We start from the raw sequence: 22,840 nt of genomic DNA, 5'->3' as shown, positions 1-22,840 counted from the left end.
CTAGACTCCCTGCAGACCTGGCATCTTTTCACTCCCTCCTCTCTACATTTTCTTCATCTGTTTCTGCTGCTAAAGCCACTTTCTACCACTAAATTCCAAGCATCTGCCTCTAACCCTAGGAAGCTATTTGCCACCTTCTCCTCCCTGCTGAATCCTCCTCCCCCTCCCCCCTCTCTGTGGATGACTTCGTCAACCATTTTGAAAAGAAGGTTGACGACATCCGATCCTCGTTTGTTAAGTCAAATGACACTGCTGGTCCTGCTCACACTGCCCTACCCTATGCTTTGACCTCCTTCTCCCCTCTCTCTCCAGATGAAATCTTGCGACGGCCAGCCGCCCAACAACCTGCCCGCTTGACCCTATCCCCTCCTCTCTTCTCCAGACCATCTCCGGTGACCTTCTCCCTTACCTCACTTCGCTCATCAACTCATAGCCCGCTGGCTATGTCCCTTCCGTCTTCAAGAGAGCGAGAGTTGCACCCCTCCTCAAAAAACCAACACTTGATCCCTCCGATGTCAACAACTACAGACCAGTATCTCTTCTTTCTTTTCTCTCCAAAACTCTTGAGCGTGCCATCTCTAGCCAACTCTCTTGCTCTCTCTCTCAGAATGACTTTCTTGATCCAAACCAGTCAGGTTTCAAGACTGGTCATTCAACTGAGACTGCTCTTCTCTGTGTCACGGAGGCTCTCCGCACTGCTAAAGCTAACTCGCTCTCCTCTGCTCTTGTCCTTCTAGACCTGTCTGCTGCCTTTGATACTGTGAACCATCAGATCCTCCTCTCCACCCTCTCCGAGTTGCGCATCTCTGGTGCGGCTCACTCTTGGATTGCGTCCTACCTGACCGGTCGCTCCTACCAAGTGGCGTGGCGAGAATCTGTCTCCGCACCACGTGCTCTCACCACTGGTGTCCCCCAGGGCTCAGTTCTAGGCCCTCTCCTATTCTCGCTATACACCAAGTCACTTGGCTCTGTCATATCCTCACATGGCCTCTCCTATAATTGTTACGCAGACGACACACAACTAATCTTCTCCTTTCCCCCTTCTGATAACCAGGTGGCGAATCGCATCTCTGCATGTCTGGCAGACATATCAGTGTGGATGACGGATCACCACCTCAAGCTGAACCTCGGCAAGACGGAGCTGCTCTTCCTCCCGGGGAAGGACTGCCCGTTCCATGATCTCGCCATCACGGTTGACAACTCCGTTGTGTCCTCCTCCCAGAGTGCGAAGAGCCTTGGCGTGACCCTGGACAACACCCTGTCGTTCTCCGCTAACATCAAGGCGGTGACCCGATCCTGTAGGTTCATGCTCTACAACATTCGGAGAGTACGACCCTGCCTTACACAGGAAGCGGCACAGGTCCTAATCCAGGCACTTGTCATCTCCCATCTGGATTACTGCAACTCGCTGTTGGCTGGGCTCCCTGCCTGTGCCATTAAACCCCTACAACTCATCCAGAATGCTGCAGCCCGTCTGGTGTTCAACCTTCCCAAGTTCTCTCATGTCACCCTGCTCCTCCGCACACTCCACTGGCTTCCAGTTGAAGCTCGCATCTGCTACAAGACCATGGTGCTTGCCTACGGAGCTGTGAGGGGAACGGCACCTCCGTACCTTCAGGCTCTGATCAGTCCCTACACCCAAACGAGGGCATTGCGTTCATCCACCTCTGGCCTGCTGGCCCCCCTACCTCTGCAGAAGCACAGTTCCCGCTCAGCCCAGTCAAATACGTTCGCTGCTCTGGCACCCCAATGGTGGAACAAGCTCCCTCACGACGCCAGGACAGCGGAGTCACTCACCACCTTCCAGAGACACTTGAAACCCCACCTCTTTAAGGAATACCTGGGATAGGATAAAGTAATCCTTCTACCCCCCCTTACCCCACCACAAAGAAAGAAAAAAAATATTATCTATCTATCTATATATATATAAAAGTGGTTATCCCACTGGCTATAAGGTGAATGCACCAATTTGTAAGTCGCTCTGGATAAGAGCGTCTGCTAAATGACGTAAATGTAAAATGTAATGTGGAGATTCTGCAATTCCGTCCACAACCATGTTGTTACACCTTGAATGTCCCTTGAGATTTATCCATCATTGTTATCATGGATTCACACACAGAACTGATGTCCTCTCTCAATGACTTACAGATTGCTGTAATCTTGCCGTTCTCCTGTTTCAACTCATCGAGCTGACCTTGGGAGAACTGCAAACTGTTCTTTAGGCCCTGGACCTCTCTGGTCAGGTCGTCCATTCTTTTATTAGTCGAATCCACCAGTATTTGGACAAAGCACTTGAAGCTATTTTCTTGTTGTAACAACTGCTTGTAGAACTATTTTTGTTCGTTTAAAAGATCCTTCACGTGTGATAGAGATACCACTGTCCTCGACAACGGTACTCCCGCCAGCTTTGGTCTTTGTCATGGTAGCTAGCAACGTAGGTTACGTTGTTACTCCTCGCAGTTCGACAGGGCAGGTCACAGGGAAGATTGAAAACAACAAACAGCAGGGATCTAGACAGCCACAAACCCAGGACAATCCGCGGTCTCAGCCACAATGGCTTACAGCGTCGCGGGCTGCGTTTAAGCCCTCAACTAGAAAACCCTGCTAGCTTGATATGCTGCTAGCTAGCAGCTAGGCTAGCTGCAACGCCAAATAGCTCCTCAGACCCGTCCTTGGTCGGCAGGATCACTGGACAGAGACTAGCAATCCCAGCAACTGATGCCAACTATGTCGCGGGATCCAAACAAAAAAGTTAAACAGTTGTAAAAGATGGGGAGAGGTCTGTCCGTAATAAAGAGATGCTCTACTTTTTTGACACCACACTCCAAAAAGCAAGTCCTGCAGGCTCTAGTTTAGTCTAATCTTGATTATTGTCCAGTCGTGTGGTCCAGTGCTGCAAAGAAAGACCTAGTTAAGCCACAGCTGGCCCAAAACAGAGGGGCACGTCTTGCTCTTCATTGTAATCAGAGGGCTGATATAAATACTATGCATGCCAGTCTCTCTTGGCTGAGAGTTTAGGAGAGACTGACTGCATCACTTATTTTTATAAGAAACAATGTATTGAAAATTCTAAATTGTTTGCAACTTACAAACTTACCCCACCAGATGTCTTTTCACAGTCCCCAAATCCAGAACAAATTCAAGAAAGCGTACAGTATTATATAGAGCCATTATTGCATGGAATTTCGTTCCATCTCATATTGTTCAAATGAACAGCAAACCTGGTTTAAAAAAAACATAAAGCAACACCTCACGGCACAACGCCTCTCCCCTAATACACACACACAAAAAAAGAAGCTTTAAAAATGCAAAATCCGGTATTAGTTTAAATCGGCCAGTGACATGGTTTGTGAAATTATATCAAATGTGCGCGACATCGCGCAGAAAAAAAAACATTTTTTTAAACCCGTTTGAGCTAGAGACAAGCCGGTTTCTTTGCTGTAAAGCTGCATGCTTGTTGCGAAACAATTTTTCCTCTCTGGCACTGCTGCGTGACAGCGAACTTGCAAGGCCTACTCAGACTGGCCTGTGCTCTTGGTTATACCAGGGATGAAATGATTCAGTGTATCAACTTTGCTCACTCTGCACGCTGCTCCAATGTATCAAATGTACAAATTATTATTACAAATGTAACAGAATACTGATTAGGGTCTGCATCCCCCCTCGACATCATGGCTAAATTACATTTTATAAACTGATGCAGGATGAGCAGACAGAGAGAAGCAGGTGAGTGATGGCTGGAATTGGATATGGCTGGCTGATTACAGCTGCCACACGTGATCCGCTGACATTATTGGACTGGCGCATACAAGCGAATTGTTACTGTTGCTTAAAAAATTCAAATAGTTTATAAACAAAACTGACTTAATAAACATTTTATAACAGGCGAGAGTACCGTGGTACCGTGCAACACTAATGAGATTAGCTACACAACTACAGTTTTTCCTCTCTGCCCCATGACAAAGTGTAGAATTGCCAGAAATCTGCTTTAAAAACAGTAACATTTTCTCTCAGCCTCATGGCAAAAGGTGTAGAATAGCATGAGATTAGCTAGATAACAGCACATTTTTCTCTTTGCCCCATGGCAAAATGTGCAGTTAGTGTAGAAAGTTTTTTTTTTTGATGGCCCACCCAAATAACACGTCTGGCTACGCTACAGACGGATGCCGACACACACCACAGCTCTCTCACCTTGGCCAGCTGGTGGATAATCAGGGGGATGAGTCCTGCATCGATCACAGCCTGAACCTGCTGCTGGTTACCAGCCGTGATATTGGACAGGAACCACACTGCTTCCTGTAGACGAACCAATCACAGACAGTTATGCCACAACACTTCCTATTAACAGTCCAATCACACACAGTCAAACCAAAAAGTTTCCTATTAGCAGGCCAATCATAGAAAAGCCTGGACATTAGCTTCTCCCCTCCTCCTCCCCATGTCCCTTGCCCTTCCTGTTCCCTCTCCGGGAGAGTGTGTGTGTGCTACCTTGTTGATCTTCTCTTTGGGGTGTGTAAGCAGGTTGGGGAAGTGGGAGAGGACGTCACAGTTGAGAACCCCTTGCGTCTGCTCGTCTGTCCCCGTCACAATGTTCCCCACTGCCCTCAGAGCAGCAGTCTGCAGGAAGTGATGTCACAGCAAGTCAAGACCCACAATGTCAACACATCAGAAAATACAAAAAACACCCTGATTTACTACTTATAAAATGCATTGTTTTCTCCCATCCTTGAAATGATCATTGATCTGTATGTTGTAAGTAGAGCTAGGACTTTTTCTTGAACATATGGCTGCAGTTTTACTAAAATACTCCTAGCCCTCGTGATCAGTAAAGCCAAGGTTTCCATACTTGTTGCTTTTACCAATCCAATCAATGATTCTTTCAAGGAAAGAGGGAAATGATGCACACCATCTGTACCACAGTGTGTTCGGGTCCAAGTCTGAATTGTATCAGTTACCATGGTAATTGTTCCCAATTCTATGGTGCCCCCTGTTGAGCCCTCTTACCTGAACTTTGACCTCCTGGTGGCTGAGCAGAGGGACGAGGAAGGGGACCACGCCAGAGTCTATCACCATCTGAATTTGCTCGTTCCCACCGTCTGTCAGGTAGGACAGAGCCCACACCGTGTCCACCAGGATCTACACACACACACACACGTCATCAAGGAGTCCAATAAGTGTTGTTTTATTTGAGCTGCTGATGTCAAAATGATGGTCTGCCAACTGTACCATTTAGGGGTAATGAACATATACTTACATTTATATCTGTGTGGTATAGAAGAACACACAGCGCTGGGAGAATCTGGGAAGGAGAAAACAGTTTGAGGTGGAGAGGAAAAGATGAGGCTTCAAAAGCAGACTGGAAAATGTGGCCATGTAAGTTCTGTAGCTAAACATTCCTCCTAGTGATAAGTGTCATTTGGCTGACTGGCTGGAGAGGCCCACTAGAACACTGCTCACACAAAACACACACGGTACCCACACCTACCTACCTCCTGTACTGTATCCATGGGGGGTGGTGGGTCCTTGTTGCGACAGAGGTTGACGATGACCCAGGTGACGTTGCGGAGGAAAGTGATGGGGATGGAGGGGTTGATAAAGGACAGCAGGGGCTTGACCACACCCAGGGAGATGACATAATCCCTGCACTGTGGCCCATCTCCTGCGGGAGGAGCGTCACAGGTTAAAGGTCAGGGGTCATCATTAGGGTACAGCGTTTTTCCTGGTCAAGTCAACTGATTAGGTCATGGCAACGTCATTTCGCTGACATGCTGACCACACCACTCGCGTTACGTGCAAGAGTGTGGCTAAATAAATGTACACATGTTATTCAATCATTTCATCCAAACTGCTCGTGCGTCAACGAGCGTCTGCGTAGCCAGGTGCTAAAATAGAACTTGGTTCTATTTGTGACGCTTGACGCACTGCAAGTCCCGCCTCTCCCATCTCCTCATTGGTTTTTAGGAGCATACACCCACATGGGTGATTGAAAGATGAACTGAAGTCCACACTCCAGTCCAGTTGGTGGTGGTAATGCACCTTAAAGTTGGTTACCAACCACAATCTAAAGTCCACAGAAGACGACTGAAGGAGGAGAGATTACTAGAAATTAACTAGGTTTCTCCTTTTATCGGTGGATTAATTGTCGGAGTGGAGAACACACGATTTTGTGACTCAAAATGGGTCAAAATTCTACAAAGATCCAGAAAAAAAAGGACCTTGTGCATTTCAGGTAAAATAACAACCCAATGTTTATATCCCAGGACAAATTAGCTAGCAACAGCAAGCTAAATGTCCATGAATGTTTCATGCATTTCAACTTGTCCCCAAATTAATATAGATGGTTCAGAGTTCGTTTTGATATTTCAACCTGCGTGTCCTGATTGCGTCTGGTGTGATTGGACAAAATCAACATGCGCATGCCCGGTGTGGTCAGCATGTGAGTCTCTCTTTACTCACCTATGATGTTACCTACAGCCCATACAGCCTGCTCACAAACATTCTGATGGGGAGAGTGAAGAAGCCGCAGGAACAGGGGAACAGCATCTGTACGTACACACACAGAGTTAGAAATTGACAGATCAATTTCACACACAAATATAACATAACAGAAACAGTGACCGACCCCAGACAGTCAGAATAAGAGCAGGGCAGAGTGACCGACCGACCCCAGACAGTCAGAATAAGAGCAGGGCAGAGTGACCGACCGCTGGGTGAGCTGTTGAACTTACTGGATTTGACCACAGCCTGGGTCTGTTGTGAGGTGCCAGACGCTATGTTGGTCAGGGCCCAGGCTGCCTCGAACTGGAGAGATGGACTAGAGGAGAGAAAGGAGGGGGAGAGAGTGAGAAAGAATGAGAGGCCTTCCACTAATATCTTCCTCCTGACAGACTGCAGTGGTGGTCACCCTTACAGCTGTGCAGCCACAACACATCACTATGGCGACCACCCAAACTCCCCTCAAGCCCCCTACTGTCCTGGGTGTTTGTCTGTCTCCCTTCCTGACCACAAGGTCCTGTGTGTGTGTGTGTGTGTGTGTGTGTTGCCCGGAACACAAGGTCCTGGGAATGGGGATTTTTTTTTATTTGGGTTGGCTCCAGACAAAAGGGCCAAGGGACTGTCCTGTGCCTGCCACACACACAGCTTATCTGCATCATATCTCCAAGCCATTACACATGTCAGACTACAGGATTCCCTCCCAGTAAATGTCCCAACAGTGCAATAGTAGAGATAGTCCAAGGGAGGACATTGGGCTGATGCAGCAGCAGACTCACTTGTCATCTCTCTCCAGGCATTTGACTAGGATGGGCAGGATGCCTGACTTTATCAAGTCATCAATGGGAGGATTTCTGTCACTGGAGAGGAGTTTTCTGACGGACACAAAAACAGGAAGTGTTATGTTTCAGTCATGGAATAGAAAACAGGGTTTGAGAGATACAAAGCAGAGAGAAGGACATGGTGATCACACGTCTTACTACACTTGAGGACTTTCTGGGAACCAACAATCGATTCCCATTCAAAATCCTATTTACCCTAACCTCAATTTTAACACTTAATCCCTACTCCTTAAGTAGCCATTTTTACAAGTGAGGACCGGCAGAATGTCCTCACTTCTGAGTTGTAGTTGGTTTAGTAATCTTGTGAGGACTTCTGATACTCACAAGTATAGTAAAATGTGTACACACTCTTACCTGGCAGCCTGTACGGCATTGAGCTGGACCACGGCGTTATCACTGGTGGCATTCTTCAGCGATAGAGAGAGAATGAGAGAGCACATTACAGCACCACACTCTCACAGAGGATGAGGGAGAGAAGGAACGAGATAATGTTTTTTTTAGTTAAGGAGTAGACAACATGTGCGTACTTGAAGTTGAGGCTTACCTGTAAGATGGCTTCTAGTGTGATGTTTTGCTGTAAAGAGAGGGAAGGGACAACATCAGTACCAGGTTACAGATAAACAAAATGGGGGAGGGGATACAATTCACATATACACATCGATTTAACTGAATATTGAATGGCAGCAGGATCATTCTGAGGAGACACACACTCTCTGGCTCCCTCTACACGGCAGTGTTTTTAGAGTGCTGTTTTCTCTGTGGCTGCTGCCAAGTTGGTGTGTTGACCGGCTGGTTGAGGCCGTGTGAGCTCACAGGCTGAGAATGTCATGCTTACACATCACCTGGTAGCAGCTAATCCCAGCCAGACCCTATTCCTCATCTCATTTCATTAGCTCAGTGACAGGTCTCCAGTCAGCAGGGTGAAAATGCTTCTCTGAATTCACCATTAAAATCCCACTGTGGAGCCCCATACATCATACAAACCATAGGGAGGCCATGGGGAGACCAGGGGGTTAAGACGCATGTCTAGATTACAACATCACACATAGAAATGTATTGTATAGAGCGGACACAATGTCTAATGTCAATCCAACTCCAGGAGGGTTGGCCACACCTGTCCGGCTGGTCCTACCTGACAGATAATCTAGGCAGTACATTTCCATCTGGAACAAGTCTCTCGTCTCAGAGATAGCCAGCCCAGCGCAATGGCAAATGAGTTGCTAAAGTGACATCTCACACACACCCCTTTGAAGTCTGAGTCTAAGTCTGAGTCCTCCAGACTCTCCTCCGGTGGGACGTTCCTCTTCTTCAGTAGATGCTCGTCTCGTTTGTTCTGACGGAAGAGAAAGAGAGATTAAAGAATAAACTAACACATTGATGAATCCTGAAATATGCGACAGAGTAGCACTAACTCATACAACACCAACACTTAACTGCAAGCTGGATATCGGTCGGAAAACGGCTGACCCTCGCATCCCTAGAATGTGTGTGTACATGTGTCAGTGTCATCTCTGGGACCTGAGTCTGTCTGTCCAGAGACATCTGGGGTACAAAGTACAAACCCTGTGTCGCTATGGAGATGTCCCCTATAAAGGTTACTCAACTTAACCTACAGTGCCTTCATAAAGTATCCACACCCGTTGACCTTTTCCACATTTTGTTGTTACAAAGTGAGATTAAAATGGATTTGTTGTCCACTATCTACACAAAATACTATGTCAAAGTGGATTAATGTTTTTAACACTAATATACTGCATCTTGATTAGATCAGTATTCAACCCCCTGAGTCAATACATGTTAGAATCACCTTAGGCAGTGATTACAGCTGTGAGTCTAAGAGCCTTGCGTCTGTGCTTGAAATTCACTGCTCGACTGAGAGACCTGACAGATGTGTGGGGTGCAGAGATGAGGTAGTCATTTAAAAATCATGGTAAACACTATTATAGCACACTGAGTGAGTCCATGCAACTTATGTGACTTGTAAAGCACATTTTTAATCCTGAACTTTCATTACCAAAAGTACGTCGACACCTGCTCGTCAAACATCTCATTCCAAAATCATGGGCATTAATATGGAGTTGGTCCCCCCTTCGCTGCTATAACAGCCTCCACTCTTCTGTGAAGGCGTTCCACTAGATGTTGGAACAATGCCAACTCATCCCAAAGGTGTTCGATGGGGTTGAGGTCAGGGCTCTGTGCAGGCCACTCAAGTTCTTACACACCGATCTCGAAAAACAATTTCTGTATGGACCTCGCTTTGTGCACGGGGGGGCGTTGCCATGCTGAAACAGGAAAGGGCCTTCCCCAAACTGTTGCCACAAAGTTGGAAGCACAGAATCGTCTAGAATATTATTGTATGCTGTAGTGTTAAAGATTTCACTTCACTGGAACTAAGGGGCCTAGCCCAAACCATGAAAAACAGCCCCAGACCATTATTCCTCCTCCACCAAACTTTACAGTTGGCACTATGCATTGGGGCAGGTAGTGTTCTCCTGGCATCCGCAAACCCCAGATTCGTCCGACGGACTGCCAGATGGTGAAGCGTGATTCATCAAATCAAATGTTATTTGTCACATGCGCCGAATACAACAGGTGTAGACCTTACAGTGAAATGCTTACTTACAAGCCCTTAACCAACAATGCAGTTAAGAATACCCCCCCAAAAAAATGTTTTATACATATACACAATATATAAAATAATACGAAAATAAAAAAAGTAACAAATAATTAAATAGCAGCAGTAAAAATAACAATAGCGATGCTATATACAGGGGGTACCGGTACCAAGTCAATGTGTGGGGGCACCGGTCAGTCGAGGAAATATGTAGTATACATTTATTTATTTTTTTAAACAATTGTATGCACTCACTAACTAAGTCGCTCTGGATAAGAGCGTCTGCTAAATGACTAAAATGTAAAATGTAGGTAGAGTTATTAAAGTGATAGATAATAAACAGAGTAGCAGCAGTGTAAAAGAGGGGTGGGGGGGCAATGCAAATAGTCTGGGTAGCCATTTGATAAGATGTTCAGGAGTCTTATGGCTTGGGGGTAGAAGCTGTTTAGAAGCCTCTTGGACCTAGACTTGGCGCTCCGGTACCGCTTGCCGTGCGGTAGCAGAGAGAACAGTCTATGACTAGGGTGGCTGGAGTCTGACAATTTTTAGGGTCTTCCTCTGACACCGCCTGGTATGGAGGTCCTGGATGGTAGGAAGCTTGGCCCCAGTGATGTACTGGGCCGTACGCACTACCATTTGTAGTGTCTTGCGGTCGGAGGCCGAGCAGTTGCCATACCAGGCAGTGACGCAACCAGTCAGGATGCTCTCGATGGTGCAGCTGTAGAACCTTTTGAGGATCTGAGGACCCATGCCAAATCTTTTCAGTCTCCTTAGGGGGAATAGGTTTCGTCGTGCCCTCTTCACGACTGTCTTGGTGTGCTTGGACCATGTTAGTTTGTTGGTGATGTGGACACCAAGGAACTTGAAGCTCTCAACCTGTTCCACTACAGCCCCGTGCTCGGTCCTCTTCTTTTTCCTGTAGTCCACAATCATCTCCTTTGTCTTGATCACGTTGAGGGGGGAGGTTGTTGTCTTGGCACCACACGGCCAGGTCTCTGCGTGCGCCGTCGCATCGAGAACGCGTTTCCACTGCTCCAGTCCAATGGCGGCGAGCTTTACACCACTCCAGCCGACGCTTGGCATTGGTGCATGGTGATCTTAGGTTTGTGTGCGGCTGCTCGGCCATGGAAACCCATTTCATAAAAGCTCCCAACAAACAGTTATTGTGCTGACGTTGCTTCCGGAGGCCTTTTGGAACTCGATAGGGAGTGTTGAAACCGAGGACAGACGATTTTTACACGCTTCAGCGGTCCCGTTCTGTGAGCTTGTGTGGCCTACCACTTCGCGGCTGAGCCGTTGTTGCGCCTAGACGTTTCCACTTCACAACAACAGCACTTACAGTTGACCAGGGCAGCTCCAGCAGGGCAGAAATTTGATGAACTGATTTGTTGGAAAGGTAGCATCCTATGACGGTGTCATGTTAAAAGTCACTGAGCTCTTCAGTAAGGCCATTCTACTGCCAATGTTTATCTATGAGACTGCAGGGCTGTGTGCTCGATTTTATACACCCGTCAGCAATGGGTGTGGCTGAAAACAGCCTAATCCACTAATTGAAGGGGTGTCCATATACTTTTGTATATATAGTGTATTTAGGCTTTTTATAACATGTCGGTTCAATTACTTCTTTATTTTATGCCTGCCATGTTATTTTAGCGTGGGGCCGACACAGAGAGAGAAGAATGCACGATCGACAGGGATAGAGAGCAGTTGCTTCGCGAGGTATCTCTACCTGAAAATAGATTATCTAAATGATTGATAGTTGGTATTCGGCAGTCATAAAAGTATGCCTTTTTACTTTGAAGAACTACTAAAATAGTGATTTTGTCAGACTGCATAGGCAGCAGCTCTATTGAGATGACTTGGAATGAAAGTAAAATGCAATGTACACAACTGAAATATTTTATTAAAGTAATGTAAATAAATTACAGTTAATAAGTGATAAGCAGTAATGGGCAGTCACTACCATCATGGGACTTTCATTGTTTTATTATGTGTTGTTACAGAATTCAACCCACATGATGCACAGTGCATTTAATGTTTTTTAAAATGATATTGAAACACAACACCGCAATTTTTTTTATTTTTATAATCGAACCGACCTCAAAAAGCACTAAGAGACACACCAACTGTAACGCACCTAGGCTACATTGAAACACACAAAGATGAGGAGCAGACGGACACACTGGTGTTGACAAGAGTGGGAAAGACACACACACAGCCGGTCGGCATGTGAGTCAGTGGTAGGAGGGAGGGAGGGAGGAGATTCCCTTGGCCTACATTCTAGTGTGTGTTGCAGTGCTGGGCTGTGACTCGCTGCTGGTGACTAACCAGCCCTGTTCTGCGCTCTGCTCTGGCACAACGGAATACCAACATGCCCTACTGTCTCCATCACTCTTTCCATCCCTCCATACTTTATGATCCCTCACTGAATTAGACCCTAAACTCTCAATTTCTATCCATGTCTCACTCTCTGTATCAGCGGTAACTTAGCAATCCCTACACTCACTTCCAGAGCTAATTTCATTCGTTTCTCTCCCTCAGTTTCTCTCCCTCTCCCTCAACCATGTGACTCAGCAAATCCCAATCAGCATCATGTGTAGGAAGTCTCTTTCATAAATAAAAAAAAAATGAAGTAGAACGACAGAGTGGGAGACTCAAAAGCCTTGAAGGGATTGTTTTAATGTCAGAGAAAGAAAATAAATGTGAAGTGTGTCAAAGCCCAGAAGGGGGTCTAGCAGGGGGAGGGGAGGAAGTAAGATTTAATAAGGAAAGGGGTTAATAATAATAATAATATTATTATAATGTTGCTTTCTAAACACTGGAATAAAACAAGCTTATATTTTGGGTTCTGATGGGGTATGACAGTTGAACTAAGCTCAGGGGGCATTTATATGTTATATTCTTTAAGAATCAATGGGTGCACATAATTTACAAGGGGACAGATTTATAAGGGAACAGATTTTTGATGTCCCAATACCATGGCATTGGGTTTATGAGCTGATATACAAAACAATTGACACGTCAATCCATTATTTTCAATTTAAGCTATTATATAAAATTCTCACCATAAAAATAAGCTCAATTTATGGGGCATTGAACAGTCAGCCCTGTGCAGACTATGCAGAAACAGAATCAAAAGATCATTTCTTTTGGTACTGTCCTTTTGGATTCAGGTCCAGGAGTGGTTGTTGAGTCATAATGTCTGTGTTCAGATGGACCTACAAACAGTAAGGAAAGGGGGATACCTAGTCCGTTGTACAACTGAATGCATTAAACTGAAATGTGTCTTCCGCATTTAACCCAACCCCTCTGAATCAGAGATGTGCGGGGGGCTGCCTTAAATCGAAATCCACGTCTTCGGCGCCTGGGGCGACAGATTTTTACCTTGTCAGCCAGTAACCTTTCAGTTACTGGCCCAACAGCCCTACTCGCCAGGCTACCTGCCGAGACTATTTTGCGTCAGATCACCGAGTCAACATGAGAGCAGCGGATTGTTAGATGTTTGAGTGAAAAGGGATAGCTGCCAATCACAGGAGAGGGTCAGAGCAACCCTTCAGTCTCTGGCTTTTACAAAAGGTGTAAGCAGAGCAGCTGCATGACTACCATACTAATTGGGTGTACTGTATCCAACTCAGATTAAAGCCAATTTATGCTTGATCCGTAATCGTGGTCAGAATCACCGTATAGAGGGTCTGACGCAATTGCGGAGCCTCTGGAGGCCTGCAGAGGCCAAATTGAGCTCTGTACCAAATATTTTAACAATGCGGAGGGCTCCGTATAGCACCGCATTGACATGATTGGTTGACGGGTAGGTGGGGGCAGTAAGTCCTTTATAAACAAAAACTCACTTCCTTGACAACTTCCTTTACAACAGCTCTGCACTGCTCCGCGAAGCGCAAGTAGTATGTACACACACACAAAAGTATGTGGACACCACCTCAAATTAGTGGCTTCAGCTACTTCAGTCACACCCATTGCTGACAGGTGTATAAAATCGAGCACACAGCCAAGCAATCTCCATAGACAAACATTGGCAGTAGAATGGCTTTACTGAAGAGCTCAGTGACTTTCAACGTGGCACCGTCATAGGATGCCACCTTTCCAACAAGTCAGTTTGTCAAATTTCTGCCCTGCTAGAGCGGTCACGGTCAACTGTAAGTGCTGTTATTGTCAAGTGGAAATGTCTAGGAGCAACAATGGCTCAGCCTCGAAGTGGTAGGCCACACAAGCTCACAGAACGTGACCACCGAGTGCTGAAGCGCGTAACAATTGTCTGTCTTCTGTTGCAACACTCATGACCGACTTCCAAACTGCCCCTGGAAGCAACGTCAGCACAAGAACTGTTCGTCGGGAGCTTCATGAAATGGGTTTCGATGGCCGAGCAGCCACACACAAGCCATACACAATGCCAAGCGTCGACTGGAGAGGTGTAAAGCTCACCGCCATTGGACTCTGGGGCAGTGGAAACGCGTTCTCTGGAGTGATGAATCACGCCTCACCATCTGGCAGTCTGACGGACTAATCTGGGTTTGGCGGACGCCAGGAGAACGCTACCTGCCCGAATGCATAGTGCCAACTGTAAAGTTTGGTGGAGGAGGATTAATGGTCTGGGGCAGTTTTTCATGGTTTGGGCAAGGCACCTTAGTTCCAGTGAATGGAAATCTTTAACGCTACAGCATACAATGACATCCTAGATGATTCTGTGCTTCCAACTTTGTGGCAACAGTTTGGGGAAGGCCCTTTCCTGTTTCAGCATGAAATGGTTTGTCGAGACCGGTGTGAAAGAACTTGACTGGCCTGCACAGAGCCCTGACCACAACCACATCGAATACCTTCGGGATGAATTGAAACGCAGACTGCGAGCCAGGCCTAATCGCCCAACATCAGTGCCCGACCTCACAAATGCTTGTGGCTGAATGGAAGCAAGTCCCTGCAGCAGATGTTCTGGTGGAAAGCCTTAGCAGATGAGTGGAGCCTGTTATAGCAGCAAAGGGGGGGGGGGCAACTCCATATTAATGTCCGTGATTTTGGAATTAGATGTTCGACAAGCAGGTGTCCACATACTTTTGGTCATGTAGTGTATGAATGCCCTGACTTCTGCAGAGGCCGTATCACCGTAAACGCTGCAAGGCCAATGCAGGCGTCGGATTGACCATGTAGCACCTTTTAGCAGACAAGCACACCACGCATCTCAGGATAGATTACATCTGAATATACTTTTAAATCTCTGTTAATCCCTAGGAGGTAGTCTGTTAGTCTGATAGAGGATACAGATACAGTACACAGGTCTGCAGATCAAGGTGAAGTGTAGTGGCATGTGGAGGGAGTGGCTGAATGACTAAGGTGAATAAGAATTGGGCTAACAGTTTCAGGGGTCAGTTTTGGTCAAGGGCTCCATCCAAACTGGGATTCCCATGAAATCCCTGGGAGTTAGTGATGGGGATGTATACAGTTACATATCAGGATATTTTTTGACGATATATCATACATTTTGAAAATATTGTAATATTATTTTAGCGCTAGTTTGCTGTACCTGCACCAAAACGTTTACCTTCATAGCTTGTTCCCCATCTTCTTTTTAAATAGGAATCTTTTTTTTTTCTCACTTTTATTTCCATGACTGATCAAAACTTGTTTTCTCATGGCTCCCTCAAGTCCCTCTGCAGCAGACATATGGTGAGCAATATGTTTGCAACATCGAATAGCAATAAAATCACAGTATCGAATCGCAATACATATATAAATCGTGAGGTCCCTGGCAATTCCCAGCCCTACTGGAAATGGGGTTAAATTGCTCTTAGATTGGTCTAACGGTCAGTTTAGCATTATCCCAATATTGGATGGGATCTAGGGAGGGTAAACTGATCCTAGATCTGTGCCTAAGAGCAATTTCTACCTGCAGCACATCACTGCAGTAGGTCAAACAAAGACACGCCTATGAGGTCACGGTGAGGAGGCAGTTTACATGGGTCAGAGGTAAATCCAAAGGTGAAAGGTCATGGTTGGAGACAGAGGGTGTTAGAGGCTCTATAGAGAGGGGGGTCATTCTGTATGGATGGAGAGGAATACCCAGTCAGTCTGTCTGGGGCAAGACACAGGGTGAGAAAGAAACAGCCTGTTTACAGGTCTGTGTGTGTCGGTAAGCAGGGAGGTGAATACTAATACATTAATATAGGGAGAGGTAGAAGCACCGCTGCAAAGTCCTGCATCACAAATTAAAATGAGGCTTCTTCGCTCACCTTTCTCAGCTCGACTGTCACGTCATTTCGATGTCTTCTCATAGTCTGGAACACAAACACAGAGGAAGCAATATGAGAAAGAGAATCATTCATAAACACATTTTTAAGTAGAGTTATTCATAACATCTCTCTGGACTAGGAATTGAGGGGACTCGTATGTAAGCTATAGGCTAACAGCATAACAGTAACACCACTGGATATGGTTACGGTTCAGTTTCATCCATTTGTGTACCAGTATTAGTGATCTTGTCCCTCTGCAGCAGAGATATGGGGAGCAATATGTTCGAAACATTGAATCGGAATACAAATAGAATCGTCTCGGCACCTAAGTATCGTGATAATATCATATTGCGAGGTCCCAGGTAATTCTCAGCCCTAACCGGTGTGTTCGTAGTCCACTCATGACTGTGAGCTGGTCTCAGATCTGGTGACTGTGCGCTGCGGTTCATATTGCCATCCTAAATAGCCCCTTACGTCATGTGGGTCAGTAACATCATCCACAGCCTTGGTTTGGTCTTGCCCCTGTCTAGGGAGGCTGAGGTGCAGAGAACCTGAGTGAGACCCCCTCTCCTCTCTCTAACAACCAGACAGTGACCAAGTCAGAGCATCGGTGTGAGCACCAACTAAATCAGCAGAGGGCCGGTGTGGTTCGGTGCAGGCTTTTGTTCTAGCCAAGCACTAACATCTGATTCATCTAACCTTGATTCAGATTGAAGACAATGATTAGTTGATACATATATTTGACGGTAGCCTAAACATAGCTTGACCAGCGGGCAGTGTCCTGAGCCAACAGTGAGTGTTTCCCCCTGGATACGGTGACCTGGAATGAACAATTAAGTCCCAGGCCAGAACACTGTCTGAGCAAGTCCAAACACGGTAGACTTTACAGAGCAAAACATACACTACCAGTCAAAAGTTTGGACTCACCTAATCATTCAAGGGTTTCTTTATTTTTACATTGTAGAATAATAGTGAAGACTATGAAATAACACATATGGAATCATGTAAAAAAAAAAAAAAAAAAAAAAAAAAGTTACATCAAAATATATTTTATATTTGAGATTCTTCAAATAGCCACCTTTTGCCTTGATGACAGCTTTGCACACTCTTGGCATTCTCTCAAATCAGCTTCATAAGGAATGCTTTTCCAACAGTCTTGAATGAGTTCCCACATATGCTCAGCACTTGTTGGCTGCTTTTCCTTCACTCTGCGGTCCAACTCATCCTAAACCATCTCAATTGGGTTGAGGTCGGGGTATTGTGGAGGCCAGGTCATCTGATGCAGCACTCCATCACTCTCCTTCTTGGTCAAATAGCCCTTACACAGCCTGGAGGTGTGTTGGGTCATTGTCCTGTTGAAAAACATGATAGTCCCACTAAGTGCAAACAATATGGGATGGCGTATTGCTACAGAATGCTGTGGTAGCCATGCTGGTTAAGTGTGCCTTGAATTCTAAATCAAATCAGAGACAGTGTCACCAGCATAGCACCCCCAAACCATCACACCCCCTCCTCCATGCTTTACGGTGGGAAATACACATGCGGAGATCATCCGTTCACACACACACCGCGTCTCACAGAGACACGGCGGTTGGAACTAAAAATCTCCAATTTGGACTCCAGACCAAAGGACAAATTTCCACCGGTCTAATGTCCATTGCTCGTGTTTCTTGGCCTAAGCAAGTCTCTTCTTCGTATTGGTGTCCTTTAGTAGTGGTTTCTTTGCAGCAATTCGATCATGAAGGCCTGACTCAGACATTAATTTACATTTTAGTCATTTAGCAGACGCTCTTATCCAGAGCGACTTACAGTTAGTGAGTGCATACATTTTCATACTGGCCCCCCATGGGAAACGAACCCACAACCCTGGCGTTGCAAGCGCCATGCTCTACCAACTGAGCTACATGGGACTATTCCTCAGTTGATGTTGAGATGTGTCTGTTACTTGAACTCAGTGAAGCATTTATTTGGGCTGCAATTTCTTAGGCTGGTAACTCTAATGAACTTATCCTCTGCAGCAGAGGTAACTCTGGGTCTTCCATTCCTGTGGCGGTCCTCATGAGAGCCAGTTTCATCATAGCGCTTGATGGTTTTTGCGACTGCACTTGAAGAATCTTTCAAAGTTCTTGAAATGTTCCTTATTGACAGACCTTCATTTCTTAAAGTTATGATGGACTGTCGTTTCTCTTTGCTTATTTGAGCTGTTCTTGCCATAATATGGACTTGGTCTTTTACCAAATAGGGCTATCTTCTGTATACCACCCCCCCCCCCACCTTGTCACAACCCAACTGATTGGCTCAAACGCATTAAGGAAAGCAATTTCACAAATGATGTCTTCACTATTATTCTACAATGTAGAAAATAGTAAAAAAAATAGAGAACACCCTGGAATGAGTAGATGTGTCCAAACATTTGACTGGTACTGTATATCTGATAAATAATGCTGGCTGCATCTCACATAATGTCCCATAAGGCTGTTTAGTGAGAGACGGTTGAACTGGGGGGAATTGGCCAAAGTTGCCCCTTCTGCTGAGGCAGGGTCAGATCATCCTAGCGGTTAAGGTCAGGGTTAACCAAACTCATCCTAGATCTGTGGCTATGGGAAACTTTAACCTTCGACCAAACCCCAATGAATGATTTTCCCACTGCCCACCCTACTACTATAGAGTGGGCGCCAGATTGTTTCTGGAACACAACTCTCTGGTCCCAGATCAGTACTGCTTAGGGCTTATTCTACCTCCTGGCCCCTCCACTATGCCCCAGATCGGGTTGTACCTCCAGGGAGAACCCAAGCTAGACATCCAGGATGCCAGAAATAGCCCTAGTAATGCACTTTGCAATGTCTGCCTGTCCATCATAGTAGCCATGTGTTTGTAACGTTAGTTCTCGGTTTCAAAACAACCACTTATGGGACTGGTCCACATCCCACGGTTTTAGATGGCTTCCAAAGATAAATCAACTCTTATCTTCATCTACTATTTAGAAAACCCATTCCAAGGGGAGCCTTCATACAGTGGGGATATCCGCAAGATGAATCTTTGTACAACTCTGTAAAGACATAGAACTGTGTGTGCGCGTTATTGTCAAAGATAGCACAGCTAACCACTATAAATACATTTGAGGTCAGTATGCCATAGTTTAACATTGACAACTCCACCACAAGATACCGACCTTAATATAATAACAAGCGGATAACAAGCTGGTGTGGTGGAACTAGCAAGTAAATCAAATCAAATCAAATTTGACCTAGACTTGGCGCTACGGTACTGCTTGCCGTGCGGTAGCAGAGAGAACAGTCTATGACTAGGGTGGCTGGAGTCTGACAATTTTGAGGGCCTTCCTCTGACACCGCCTGGTATAGAGGTTCTGGATGGCAGGAAGCTTGGCCCCAGTGATGTACTGGGCCGTACGCACTACCATTTGTAGTGTCTTGCGGTCGGAGGCCGAGCAGTTGCCATACCAGGCAGTGACGCAACCAGTCAGGATGCTCTCGATGGTGCAGCTGTAGAATTTTTTGAGGATCTGAGGACCCATGCCAAATCTTTTCAGTCTCCTGAGGGGGAATAGGCTTTGTCGTGCCCTCTTCACAACTGTCTTGGTGTGTTTGGACCATGATAGTTTGTTGGGGATGTGGACACCAAGGAACTTGAAGCTCTCAACCTGTTCCACTACAGCCCCGTCGATGAGAATGGGGGCGTGCTCAGTCCTCTTTTTTTTTTTTTTTTTTTCCTGTAGTCCACAATCAGTGATCACAGTCATCCGGAACAGCTGGTGCTCTCATGCATGCTTCAGTGTTGCTTGCCTCGAAGCGAGCATAGAAGTGGTTTAGCTCATCTGGTAGGCTTGTGTCACTGGGCAGCTCGTGGCTGTGCTTCCCTTTGTAGTCTGTAATCGTTTTCAAGCCCTGCCACATCCGACGGGCGTCAGAGCCGGTGTAGTACGATTCAATCTTAGTCCTATATTGACTCTTGCCTGTTTGATGGTTTGTCAGAGGGCATAGCGGGATTTCTTAGAAGCGTCCGGGTTAGAGTCCCGCTCCTTGAAAGCGGTTCAAGCTAACGTTAGCATGCAGTCCTAACAGAATAATTCAATCAACATATTCACCGAGCAGCTAACTAGCTTATATAGATAACTAGCTATAAGAATATTTTTTGCACAGGCTGTCCTTCAAAAATGCCTATTTTAGCTGTTCAGTTAGCTAGCTAGCTCATTATGGTTGGACAAGGGTACTAGCTTAAAAGATAGCGAGCTACTGTAAGTCATGAACAGGGTTCAATTTGTTAGATAGAGAATCTATGTAGTTAATACATGTTCTTGCTAACTACCGTCTCTGGATTTGGCCAGTTGGGCTGTCAACTCTATTCTGCTTTCAAAGCAGGTGGTAGCGTAGCTAAATTAGCTGCTAACGTCGTTAGCTTAGTTAGGTAATCAGCTACCAAACGTAGCTAGCTAACGGTTTTTCGTTGTTAGCGAAGCCGGCTGAGCACTTAGCTAGCTAACGTTCCATTCTTTGCTTGCAAGCTAGTTGGCTAGCTAGCAAGGCTTCATCAAAAGATTGTCAGACAAGGCCGGTGAAGATAGCCGGTGTCTAAAGTAAATCCAACACGGATCATTGGTAAATCACCCTACATAAATGCATCCTACCTCGACATCGCGTCCCTTGTTTTTGAAGCTCTTAATACGGTGGTTATCCAAGCCGGCGTTTTCTGCCATGGCTGTTTGCTTGGTTCGAGAGTACTCCGGCGTTCGATCTCCGGTGAAAGGCAGACCACGGTAAATATACTGCCGAGTACAGAAAGGGCCGGCTAGACGTACGCAGAGGGGGTAGTATGAGGGAGGAGCTCCGTGACGGGCTGTCCTATTTTTTAAGGGATGTTTTAGCAATGGCCATCACCATGGTTCTTATTAAAACCATTAGCTTGCTACTAGTAGATGTCAACATGTCACTTCAAGTTCATGTCAATAAACATTTAAAAAATATCATTCATTTAAAACATTTTGAAAATCTGCAGACACCTCAGCAAATCATGTACCTTGGCTTAACCAATAAAGATTTTCCCATCAAGAGTGTCATAAACGGCATCAGAAAGAGAGGCCTGTGAAATGTTTGTTCGCTTACTATTCACATCACATTGTCAAAAGGGGAAAACAATAGAAAATATTTGTCTACTATATGTAGTTTCTATAATTATATGATTCCTTTATCAAAGCATGACTTAGTCTTAGGGCGTTTTCACATATAGTCCTCTTTAAAGTGAACTCTGGGGTAAAGAAAAAGCAAAATAACTCTGTTCTCTTTGTATTAACACTGACCTTGCCTTTGAATGAGGACTCTACTCTTTTGCCAGTTCACTTCAACTATTTTGTGGACCAAGTCCTCTTTTACAAAGTGCAGGACAAGCCATTCAATCAGAATGCATTATCGGACAGCTCGATACACCTACTTACATTTTGGAAGCTAATAGATTGCACTTAGTTAAAATATGAGTCATAATAATTGTAATCAGAAGATACAATTAACATGTACATTTGATTGGTAACAGAATAAATAGCAATAGAATAACTGCAGAACAAATAATGTTGTAATTGAAAATTGTACACCCAAGGTAGGCTACTGCCCCTTTAAGAGCTAGAATCGATTTTGTACCCTGTTGTGATTCTCACCAAATATGTTGTCTTCTCACACTATTCTAACCTTACAATCAATAAACAGCTTATGAAGCTCTCTTAACCTATAGATCACATATTGCAAACAAATAATCTGAAGCCTTGACAATTGCTAATCAATAAAAGCACACATTTTTATCTGCGAACCTGCACATCATCTTCTCTCGTTTGTGGCACTAATGTGAGGGTTTATGGCAGGGGAAACGGTGTTGCAGTAGTCTAGTGTGTAGTACGGGAATAATGACAAGTGAACTTGGGGAGCTTTGAGTTCACATTGTTCCAAAAAAAAAAAAAAGGGAACTGGACCCCGGAATTCAAGCGAACCGAACTCAGACCACCTCTTGTGATGGTCTCAGTTCGGTTAGCTTCGGGGGCTCTTTTGAGGGGTCTGAGTTCCTTTGGAGTGTTCACACTGCACAAAGAAATAAGCGAACCGCACTGAGTTCACAAAAATTGTCTGAAAGGGACCAAGTGTGAAAACACCCTTACCTGTTGTGCGAAAAGCTTAGCCATAATTTGTTTAAGCCAAATGTTTTGAACCTTTTCTAAAACAAACACAAATAAACCCACATACTATTAAAGCAATGAGTTCCAAAAGAGTTAAATGCTTCTAGAGACTCCAGTTTCTTTATTGTATTCAACAATAAGTATTCCGATTTGGTTTAATATTCAACATACATGTCATTAGTGCAAACAAAACAAAACATTTACAATTGAAGACAGTTTTCACGCTTCAAAAGGAGATATGTGTTCATCTGACAGTTGAAATACAGTAGGGTTGGAAAATGTCACATCCACAAATACAGGGTTGGGGAGTAAGTGATTACGTGTAATCAGTTTCGTGTAATCTGATTACCCAAAAAAATACTAATCAGTTACGTTAACAGCAAAATAAGATTACAGATACTTTTGAAAAACTAGATTCCTTCTTGGATTACTTTTACAATTTAGAAAGGGTGTTTGCGGGAAAAAAAATACATTATGA

The 22,840-nt window shown here is 45.1% G+C and overlaps 1 protein-coding gene across 1 annotated transcript in view; it reads right to left on the bottom strand.

Annotated features, from left to right (window-relative positions):
- LOC311144048 (importin subunit alpha-4-like) overlaps positions 1 to 20,984 on the bottom strand; it is a 32,805-nt gene extending 11,821 nt beyond the window's left edge. Inside the window, exons 1-13 of the mRNA XM_084179984.1 lie at positions 20,833 to 20,984; positions 16,188 to 16,232; positions 8,578 to 8,667; positions 7,879 to 7,908; positions 7,689 to 7,741; positions 7,272 to 7,367; positions 6,729 to 6,814; positions 6,457 to 6,543; positions 5,490 to 5,659; positions 5,255 to 5,299; positions 5,005 to 5,136; positions 4,489 to 4,617; positions 4,192 to 4,296 (exon numbers count right to left, since the gene is read on the bottom strand). Of these exons, the coding sequence (XP_084036110.1) occupies positions 4,192 to 4,296; positions 4,489 to 4,617; positions 5,005 to 5,136; positions 5,255 to 5,299; positions 5,490 to 5,659; positions 6,457 to 6,543; positions 6,729 to 6,814; positions 7,272 to 7,367; positions 7,689 to 7,741; positions 7,879 to 7,908; positions 8,578 to 8,667; positions 16,188 to 16,232; positions 20,833 to 20,901 (1,137 nt within the window). The 5' untranslated portion in view covers positions 20,902 to 20,984. The remainder of the gene's footprint in view (positions 1 to 4,191; positions 4,297 to 4,488; positions 4,618 to 5,004; positions 5,137 to 5,254; positions 5,300 to 5,489; positions 5,660 to 6,456; positions 6,544 to 6,728; positions 6,815 to 7,271; positions 7,368 to 7,688; positions 7,742 to 7,878; positions 7,909 to 8,577; positions 8,668 to 16,187; positions 16,233 to 20,832) is intronic.
- Positions 20,985 to 22,840: the final 1,856 nt, after the last annotated feature.

This window comes from Coregonus lavaretus (genome assembly GCF_964263955.1).
Source record: "Coregonus lavaretus genome assembly, chromosome: 16".
Lineage (NCBI taxonomy): Eukaryota > Metazoa > Chordata > Actinopteri > Salmoniformes > Salmonidae > Coregonus > Coregonus lavaretus.
Note: the sequence above shows the minus strand (reverse complement) of the source record. Positions and strands in the feature narration are given on the sequence as shown.